The 10,748-nt window shown below is 42.8% G+C and overlaps 1 protein-coding gene across 1 annotated transcript; it reads left to right on the top strand.

Moving 5' to 3' along the window:
* Window positions 1-9,315: 9,315 nt before the first annotated feature.
* On the top strand, window positions 9,316-10,254 carry LOC138079349 (olfactory receptor 1J4-like). Its single transcript, XM_068972269.1, has one exon. It carries the CDS (start codon window positions 9,316-9,318, stop codon window positions 10,252-10,254), a length of 939 nt encoding a protein of 312 aa, XP_068828370.1.
* Window positions 10,255-10,748: the final 494 nt, after the last annotated feature.

Raw genomic sequence — 10,748 nt, 5'->3', positions numbered from 1 at the left:
TCCTATATGCTTAAAGGTTAATACTTATTTCTTCCTATATGCTAGTTATATTCATTATAAGGGTAGGGAACATGGAGATTTAGCAGCAAACATCAGCCCAACAAGTGAAAATCCTTTCACCAATGCTCCCCTTAAGATCTATTTAGTCTTAAGATAGTGATAAAGTTACATTTTTACATAGCAAGGACACAGTGATTTATAACAAAGTACAGTGATCTATTACAAAAGAGAAAATTCATTAACTCAAAAAGTCTAGTATTGCTAACCTTAAAAACTACTGTATTTCCTTTTCTATATTCCAAATACATTGATTAATATATTCCCAGGTGCCTAAGGATATGGAGGCCTGGCAGCAATCATTGACTCAACAAGAAGAAAAAGCCCTATGCTAATTAAGACTCAAAATACTCCAAAACTCTCTGTGCTGTTTATGGTTAAGAGGTAGTAAACAATCATGGATAATCTTGTCACACAAGCTAGTCTGTCAGCAGAGAGGTTTGACCTAAGACATCCTTGCCCCACCCAGAGCAGGGAATTAGCAGCAATTATTGACACAACAAACGAAAAACCCTTCACCAATATAATTCCTAACCAACCCACTATACTAATAATTTCTAACTCCCCAAAAGAATTTGCCTTTAGTAAGTCTAAAACATCTCGTGCCTCTCAGATTGGGAGGCTGTAAACAATCACATGTGGCCAGATGAACCTATACAGGTGGGCTAGATAACCTTCAGAGGAGTCCGTAAGCTGAAACATTCTTGTCACGCCCAGGAATTTTTATTGCCTTGGAGCTGCACGTTTACTCCTTCTCCAAGAAAAACGGTTATGGAGGAGAGCCCCCCGTAAAGTCAGAGGTGTAGGTGAGAGCATAAAACAGACTCTGGTTTTGCGGTTAGATGCTCGGGAACAGGAGGTTTCCTGAGGCTTGATCACGCCTTTGCGTATGCCAAGCCTCCTTCCTCATGACCTTTGCCATGGGCGGAGTTCCTCACGCTGGCTCCCAGCAAGTTGGCTTAAAGCTCAACATTCAGAAAACGAAGATCATGGCATCTGGTCCCATCACTTCATGGGAAATAGATGGGGAAACAGAGGAAACAGTGTCAGACTTTATTTTTTGGGGCTCCAAAATCACTGCAGATGGTGACTGCAGCCATGAAATTACAAGACGCTTACTCCTTGGAAGAAAAGTTAATACCAACCTAGACAGCATATTCAAAAGCAGAGACATTACTTTGCCAACAAAGTTCTATCTAGTCAAGGCTATGGTTTTTCCAGTAGTCATGTATGGATGTGAGAGTTGGACTGTGAAGAAAGCTGAGCACTGAAGAATTGATGCTTTTGAATTGTGGTGTTGGAGAAGACTCTTGAGAGTCCCTTGGACTGCAAGGAGATCCAACCTGTCCATCCTACAGGAGATCAATCCTGGGTGTTCATTGGAAGGACTGATGCTAAAGCTGAAACTTCAATACTTTGGCCACCTCATGCGAAGAGTTGACTCATTGGAAAAGACTCTGATGCTGGGAGGGATTGGGGGCAGGAGGAGAAGGGGATGACAGAGGATGAGATGGTTGGATGGCATCCATCACCGACTCAATGGATGTTAGTTTGAGTGAACTCCAGGAGTTGGTGATGGACAGGGAGGCCTGGTGTGCTGCAATTCATGGGGTCGCAAAGAGTCGGACATGACTGAGTAACTGAATTGAACTGAACTGACTGAACAGTTAACTGGCATAGCCCAGACCCAGTTCTTCTGAGTGATGAGCCTAAGGACTAAATCTCCTCCCCCTACACTCTCTTAGAAAGGCTCCCCTCCATGCTCTGGAGTCTTTCCCAAGGGAGAGAAGGTTCCTGCAGGATGTGAAGTCAAAGCTATATTTGTGCTCATGTGGTAGCAAGTGTAAGGGGCATGGGGGGTTGCAGAAGCCAGACTTTCTATGCCGTTGGGAGAAGCTGACCCAGTGCATTGGCAGCATTAGTGTTGGAGGATGACTAAGCCATTCCAACTTCCCAGCTGGAACTTGGAGCAGGCGGAGAGGAGCCCAGGGAGTCCCTGAGGTCTGGGGCACCCTCTCAGGTGCCTTTAGAAGCTCAGCCCCTTCAACCCCTGCGCAAGCTCCTCCCCAAGGTCTGGTAGGAATTGGAGGCAATTAGTCAACTTTGACTTTTTCCTCAACTGGGAACTGAGGGACTTCTTGGAATCCTCCCTGAGGCTTGTAAAATGGTCTCTTCCTGCCTGTAGCTCTGGAGCTCAAGGACAGACACAGGGCGCTCAGGAGGTTATGGGCTCACAGAGGCTTCCTTCTTACTTTTTTGTTCCTGATGGTCTCATCAGAAGCTCAAGACTTGGGAAATTGCTTGGAGTAGAAGGTGCCTGAACTTACCTAAGGAGCAGCACAGGACAGAAGGAGCTGGGAATTCTAGGTGGGCAAGGTGTGCCTGTGTCTGGAAGTCTGGGTACCATACCACATGGGTCTGTGCGGTATTTCTTTGCTCTTTAATGTGGATATGTGTATGTTTTCTTCATGAGTTTTGTGTGTGTGTGTGTGTGTGTGTGTGTGTGTGTGTGTGTGTGTGTGCTTCCCTGGTGGCTCAGAAGTTAAAGCATCTGCCTGCAATGCGGGAGACCTGGGTTCGATCCCTGGGTTGGGAAGATCCCCTGGAGAAGGAAATGGCAACCCACTCCAGTATTCTTGCCTGGAGAATCCCATGGATGCAGGAGCCTGGTGGGCTACAGTCCACGGGGTCGCAAAGAGTCGGAAACGACTGAGCAACTTCACTTTCACTTTTCACTTTTCCCTGGTGGCTCAGTCAGTAAAGAATTCGCCTGCAATGTGGGAGACCTGGGTTGGGAAGATCCCCTGAAGGAGGGCATGGCAACCTACTCCAGTATTCTTGCCTGGAGAACCCCCCAAAACAGAGGAGCCTGGCGGGCTGCAGGCCATGGTCTTGCAAAGAGTCGGATATGATTGAGCGACTAAGCACAGCACAGCACAGTATCTATTGGGTAGTTCTTCTTAGTGAATGGAGCCTGAGTGCCTCACTCATTGAGTGCCTTCACCTGATTGGGTGTAGATCAGTGGAGGCTAAAAGTGAAAATCGCTCAGCTGTGTCTGACTCTTTGCAACCCCATTAACTGTAGACCACCAGGCTCCTCTGATCATGGAAATCTACAAGCAAGAATGCTGGAGTGTGTTGCTGTTTTCTTCTCCAGGGGATCTCCCCTACCCAGGGATCAAATCTGTGTCTCCTGCTTGGCAGCCAGATTCTTATTATCTGAGACACCAGGGAAGCCTTGGAGCATTTCATTTTGCATGACGGTATATGTGTGTGACCATGTATGTTGTTTATTGCCTGACTGCGAAGAGGCCTGTCTGTGCCATGGTGTGCTTCTTATATGATTTCTGTGTGATATGTGTGACCTTGTGTTTTTTTGTTATTTAATATGTGTGTTTGCATGTATGACTCTCTATTCATAGTTAGAGTTTACATCTAATATGTGATTTTTATGAGTTACTGGTTGTTGTGCTGAGATTATACAAGTGTTTGTGTGTAGTTATATGGTTTTGTGTGTACCATCTCACATATTCTTTGTGAATTTATTTTTATTAATCTTTGGGTAACTGATCTATAAGCCATAGTTACTGCCCTATAAGTCACAGGTGGTAAGAAATCACAAATCAGTGTTTTAAGTGTGCACATGAATGTGTGTTTCATGTGCAAGTTATAGGGGCTTCTGATTCACCCCATGAGCCAAAATATTCCCTTAACTATCTTTCAACAGTGGTCATATAACTGCAATGAGTGGGGAAGGTTCACGTTTCCAAAATCCGTGGGTAGCTGCCACACACTAACGGTTATGAGTTCAGGGTCTGCGCTGTGTCAGACCAGAGCCTAATCCTCAGTCTGGCCCTTAAAAATTTTTATGGTCTGAGGAAGTGATTGCAATTCTCTGAGGTTCAGAATCCTCCCTGGCAAAGAAGAAATAACTGTTCCTCCTTCACAGTGATATTTTGAGGATTAAATGAGGCAATACATACAAGTTATTCAGCACCAAGCCTGGCCCATAATTGGTACTCATTAACAAGGAGATATTTTTATTATGCTGCTCCAAACCCCATGGATATGTCACAGAGCTTCCTCTTTCACCATTGTCTGGTAAAAGAAGACAACAGGCCCATCCAAAGGCCCTGTGTCATACTTCAAGATCAGGGTCTGACCTTTTCAGGGCTCATGGCCCGCTGCCTCTTTCACAAGGTCCTACTTGAATCAAGGGTGCTGTTTGGTTCCGGTCATTGTGCTTTTTTCTGGTTTCTTGACAAGGACTGACCCAATGTGTGTTGGTGAGCTGCCATGCTTCCTCATAAAGATCAAGTCACTGTCTCCTTTGGTGGCTGTGAACTAAAAAAACCCAGTACCGCTGATAGAGTTCATGGTCCTTTATTGAGTCCAGGCTCAATAAATCTGCTTGCCACATGACAGATCAATAAATTGAGAGACAAATTGTTACGGCAAGAAATAATGACTTTATTTGGAAAGCTAGCAGGCTGAGAAGATGGTGTTCCAAGGAAACATCTTCCCCTAGTTAGAATTCAGGCTTCTTTTATACTGAAAGGGAAGGGGATGTGGTTGGTTGTTGCAAACTTCTTCATGTCTGAATCCTGTGTTTTTGCAGCTGTCCACTTAGGTCAGGTCAAGATGCTCCTGTAAACCTCCAATAAGACAAATGCTATTCTCTGTTCTGCAACTTTTTAATCCCTATATGAATAGAAAAGTATTATACCTTTAAAGATCAGAGCCTTGAGAAGGCCTAGCCTTTATATTTAAGGCTATAAGCAACTTTTTAAAAAAATTGTTTATTTAGCCATGCCAGGTCTTCATTATGGCACATGAGATTTTCAATCTTCATGGGATCTAGTTCCTGACCAGGGATTGAACCCAGGCCTTCTCCATTGGGAACTTGGAGTCTCAGCCACTGGACCACCAGGGAAGTCCCTAGGCAACATTCTTAGCTTGTAGCAAAAACAATAGAATACAAATGTTAAAGTAAATTAAATAGATCCAATATGGAGTCAAATTTGTTCTTCCCTCTTAGTCTCTAATGGGGACTTGTTGTCCTGCTCCCCTACTTCAGGGAGAAAGTCAGTCTTGATTCCCTCTTTAGGTCCATGTGGTTAGTAATCATTACCTGTAACCTAACTTGCAAAGAAATATTAAACCTGGAATCCACCATGAAAGAGCTGAGTCACCTTAGGTAAGTCATTTATCTCTTTAGCTTCAGTTTTCACATCTATAAGATGAGGACATAACATTTGCCTTATGTAACTAAGCAGTCCCTAAATATATAATTATTGCTTTGAGAGGTTAAAATCCATGTGAAGGTTCTTTGTAAATTGTATAAATATGAGTGGTAAATTTTTCTTTGAGTTAGGAACATTTTAGAGAAAGGTAGTTAACATAACATAGCTTCTCTGAAAATTCTAATTAATGAGGATATAATTTCTATGCAGAGTGGTTAAGAGATGGATTCTGGACAGACAGACATATGTTGTGATTCCATCTGTTGCACCTAATTGTGTGTATCTTTGCACATTTAAGTAATGCACGCTTGAGACTTCCTCAGTGATCCAGTGGTTAAGAATCTGCCTTCTAGTGCAGGAGATGCAGGTTCAATCCCAGTTGATGCAGGTTCAATCTTAGTTCCCATATGGGAACTAAGATCCCATATGCTGCCAGGAAACTAAGTCTGCACGCCAACTGCAACAAAGACCCAGAGCAGCCAAAAAATAAAAATAAAAAGCAAAGTAAATGTTACATACTTCTGCTTTCTTATGATTAAAATGTGTTTAATAATACTCATTTGTTAGAGTTATCATGAAGATTTCATTTGAAAGTACATGTAAAACACTTGGAATAGTGCTTGGTACTATTGTTGTTCTTGGTTTGGAGACCACTTTTTTTGTTTTTAATTTACATAGCTGCGCTGGGTCTTAGTTGCAGCATGCAGGACCTTTTAGTTGTGGCATGTGGGATTTTTTTCTTTAGTTGTGCCATGTGAACTCTTTGATGAGGCATGTGGGGTCAAGTTCCCTGACCAGGGATTGGACCCAGGCCTCCTGCCTTGGTAGAGTGGAGTCTTGGCCACTGGACCACTAGGGAAGTCCCTGGACACATTTTGATAACAGGGAATTTTAAGTGACTCAAAGCAAGTAGGATGCAGCCAATTATACTGAAAGCCCATGACAAAGCTTTAGTAATTCTCTTTCAGTTTAGGGACTTACACATCCTTTTGATGAGGAAATGCCTGATACCTCTGACCTGGTGCCCTTTTCACATTTTTAAAAATATTTATTTTTAATTGAAAAATAATTGTTTTATAGTATTGCATTCTTCCTACCAAACATCAAGATGAATCAGCCATAGGTATACCCATGTCCCCTCCCACCCTTCTAGTTTGTTACCAAGGCCTGGTTTGAGTTCCCTGAGTCATACAGCAAATTTCCAGTGGCTATCTATTTTACATGTGAAACAGTGTCAGACTTTATTTTGGGGGGCTCCAAAATCACTGCAGATGGTGACTGCAGCCATGAAATTAAAAGACGCTTACTCCTTGGAAGGAAAGTTATAACCAACCTAGATAGCATATTCAAAAGCAGAGACATTACTTGGCCGACAAAGGTCCGTCTAGTCAAGGCTATGGTTTTTCCAGTAGTCATGTATGGATGTGAGAGTTGGACTGTGAAGAAAGCTGAGTGCCGAAGAATTGATGCTTTTGAACTGTGGTGTTGGAGAAGACTCTTGAGAGTCCCTTGGACTGCAAGGAGATCCAACCAGTCCATCCTAAAGGAGATCAGTCCTGGGTGTTCATTGGAAGGACTGATGCTGAAGCTGAAACTCCAATATTTTGGCCACCTCATGCCAAGAGTTGACTCATTGGAAAAGACTCTGATGCTGGGAGGGATTGGGGGCAGGAGGAGATGGTTGGATGGCATCACCGACTCGATGGACATGAGTTTAAGTGAACTCCAGGAGTTGGTGATGGACAGGGAGGCCTGGCGTGCTGCGATTCATGGGGTCGCAAAGAGTTGGACATCACTGAGCGACTGAACTGAACTGAATGTGTGTTTCCATGTTACTCTCATCCTACCTCCCACCTTCTCCTTCTCCCCACCCCCAGCCGTGTCCATAATTCTGTTTTCAACATCTATATTTGCATTGTGCTGTGCTGTGTATAGTTGCTCAGTCATGTCCGACTCTTTGTGACCCCATGAACTGTAGCCCATCAGGCTCCTCTGTCCATGGGATTCTCCAGGCAAGAATACTGAAGTGGATTGCCATGCCCTTCTCCTGCTGCTCTGCAAATAGGTTCATCAGTACCATATTTCTAGATTTGATATATATGCATTAGTATATGATGGTTGTTTTTCTTTCTGACTTACTTCAATCTGTATAATAGGCTCTAGGTTCATCCACCTCATTAGGGCTGACTCAAATGCATTCCTTTTTAAGGCTGAGTGATATTCCTTTGTATATATGTACCATAGCTTCTTTATCCATTCATCTAGGTTGCTTCCATGTCCTAGCTATTGTAAATACAGCTGCAATGAACATTGGGTTACATGTATCTTTTTCAATTTTGGTTTCCTCAGGGTATATGTCTTATGGTGGTCTTATTTCTATTTTTTTAAGGAATCACCATGCTGTTCTCCATAGTGGCTGTATCAATTTGCATTCACACCAATAGGGTGAGAGGGTTCCCTTTTCTTCACACCCTCTCCAGCATTTATTGTTTGTAGATTTTTCAATGATGGCCATTCTGACCAGTGTGAAATAATATTTCATTATAGCTTTGATTTGCATTTTTCTAATAGTGAGTGATGTTGAGAATCTTTTCATGTGTTTATTAGCCATCTGTATGTCTTCTTTGCAGAAATGTCTGTTTAGGTCTTTTGCCCATTTTCTGATTGGGTTGTTTTCTGGTATGGATTTGTATGAGCTGCTTCTATAATTTTGAAATTAATCCTTTGTCAGTTGTTTCATTTGCTATTACTTTCTTCCATTCTGAGGGTTGTCTTTTCACCTTGTTTATAGTTTCCTTTGCTGTGAAAAACCTTTTGAGTTTAATTAGGTCCCACTTGTTTACTTTTGTTTTTATTTCCATTCACGCTTTTGATTCTAGTAAACTAGAGGCTTGAACCCTGCTTAATATAAACGTGCAGACTCCCTAAACATGGAGACTTCTCATGTCTTGTTCATTATTATGTGCTTAATATGGGATGAAGCTGTTTTTTGATAAATATTTATTGAATAAAGAATGATGTCCTTTGGTTTTTTTGGAAAGAGACTTGGTTAATGTGAGGGTGTGATGCATTATGAAAGCCAGAATGGAACAGACTGATTCAGTTCAGCTCAGTTGTGTCTGACTCTTTGTGACCCTATGAATCACATCACGCCAGGCCTCCCTATCCATCACCAACTCCCAGAGTTCACTCACACTCACGTCCATCGAGTCAGTGATGCCATCCAGTCATCTCATCCTCTCTTGTCCCCTTCTCCTCCTGCCCCCAATCCCTCCCAGCATCAGAGTCTTTTCCAATGAGTCAGCTCTTGGCATGAGGTGGCCAAAGTACTGGAGCTTCAGCTTTAGCATCATTCCTTCCAAAGAAATCCCAGGGTTGATCTCCTTCAGAATGGACTGGTTGGATCTCCTTGCAGTCCAAGGGACTCTCAAGAGTCTTCTCCAACAACACAGCTCAAAAGCATCAATTCTTCGGCGCTCAGCCTTCTTCACAGTCCAACTCTCACATCCATACATGACCACAGGAAAAACCATAGCCTTGACTAGATGGACTTAGTCGGCGAAGTAATGTCTCTGCTTTTGAATATGCTATCTAGGTTGGTCATAACTTTTCTTCCAAGGAGTAAGCATCTTTTAATTTCATGGCTGCAATCACCATCTGCAGTGATTTTGGAGTCCCCAAAAATAAAGTCTGACACTATTTCCACTGTTTCCCCATCTATTTCCCATGAAGTGATAGGACCAGATGCCATGATCTTCGTTTTCTGAATGTTGAGCTTTAAGCCAACTTTTTACTCTCCACTTTCACTTTCATCAAGAGGCTTTTTAGTTCCTCTTCACTTTCTGCCATAAGGGTGGTGTCATCACAGACTGATTCACTCACCAATAATTGGGAGAAATAAAGAGAAAGGTAGCAAGAAGTAAGAATTTTCATACTAAAGAGGACATTACAATATTATAGAATGTTCACTGACATTTCCCACATTCTTCACTTGTCAGCAGAAATTAAGAAGAGAATGAAGAGGGAGAACCAGAGCAGCGTGTCCAAGTTCCTCCTCCTGGGGCTCCCCATCCTGCCAGAACAACAGGGCATATTCTTTGCCCTGTTCCTAAGCGTGTACCTCACAACAGTGCTGGGCAACCTGCTCATCGTCCTGCTCATCAGGCTGGACCCTCGCCTCCACACCCCCATGTACTTCTTCCTCAGCCACTTGGCCTTCACTGATGTCTCCTTTTCATCTGTCACCATCCCTAAGATGCTGATGAACATGCATTCTCAGCAACAATCCATCCCCTACGTGGAGTGCATTTCCCAGATGTATTTTTTCATACTTTTTGGCTGTCTTGACAACTTCCTTCTTGCAGTGATGGCATATGACAGGTACGTGGCCATATGTCAGCCACTTCACTACACCACTGTCATGAGGCAGGAGCTGTGTATCTCCTTGGTAGCTGTGTCCTGGTTCTTCTGTTGTATCCATGCCCTGTTGCACACCCTCCTCTTGGTCCAACTGTCCTTCTGTGCTGAAAATACCATCCCCACCTTCTTCTGTGACCTCCCTGCCCTCCTGAAGATGAGCTGTTCAGACATTTCCATCAATGAGCTGGTCATCTTTACTGAAGGAGGAATGCTGTTCATCTTGCCTCTGAGTAGCATCTTGGGCTCATATGTTCGTATAGGGACCATTGTCCTGAGGGCCCCGTCCACTAAGAGACTCTTTAAAGCCTTCTCCACTTGTGGCTCCCACCTCTTAGTGGTGTCTTTCTACTATGGGACACTTGCCAGTGTTTACTTTTTTTCCTCATTATGGGACTCCAATGACAAACATATAGTTGCTTCAGTCATATATGCAGTAGTTACTCCCATGCTGAACCCCTTTATCTATAGCCTCAGAAACAGAGACATCAAACAAGCCCTAGAAATATTTCTCAACAGGGCTAACTTCTTGAAATGACAGTCACTAAATCCTCTTATTGCAGCTGTGAGCACAGTGAGATATATCTCCTAAAATTATTGTATGGTTGGCAACTTTGTGTAACTTCAAATGAATATACATTCTGCTGTCATGTTGTAGTACTGTTAATATGCCAACGAAGTCCAGTTTGTTACTTGGACTCTTAAATATTCTTTATCTTCAATTTTTCCTGCTTGTGCACCATCTCTCATAAAATATGTGGAAAATGTTATGAAAAACATTTTTATACTGTGTTGTTGAGGACACACAGATTTAGAATCATGATCTACTCCTGCTGGGCTAATTCTTGTTGGATGCATTAGCTTCAAGCTGATTGTGAACATCTCTTTCAACTCCATATCCTTGGAAGAAAAGTTATGACCAACCTAGATAGCATATTCAAAAGCAGAGACATTACTTTGCCAACTAAGGTCTGTCTAGTCAAGGCTATGGTTTTTCCTGTGGTCATGTATGGATGTGAGAATTGGACTGTG

Source organism: Capricornis sumatraensis, chromosome 1 (assembly GCF_032405125.1).
Source record: "Capricornis sumatraensis isolate serow.1 chromosome 1, serow.2, whole genome shotgun sequence".
Lineage (NCBI taxonomy): Eukaryota > Metazoa > Chordata > Mammalia > Artiodactyla > Bovidae > Capricornis > Capricornis sumatraensis.
Note: the sequence above shows the minus strand (reverse complement) of the source record. Positions and strands in the feature narration are given on the sequence as shown.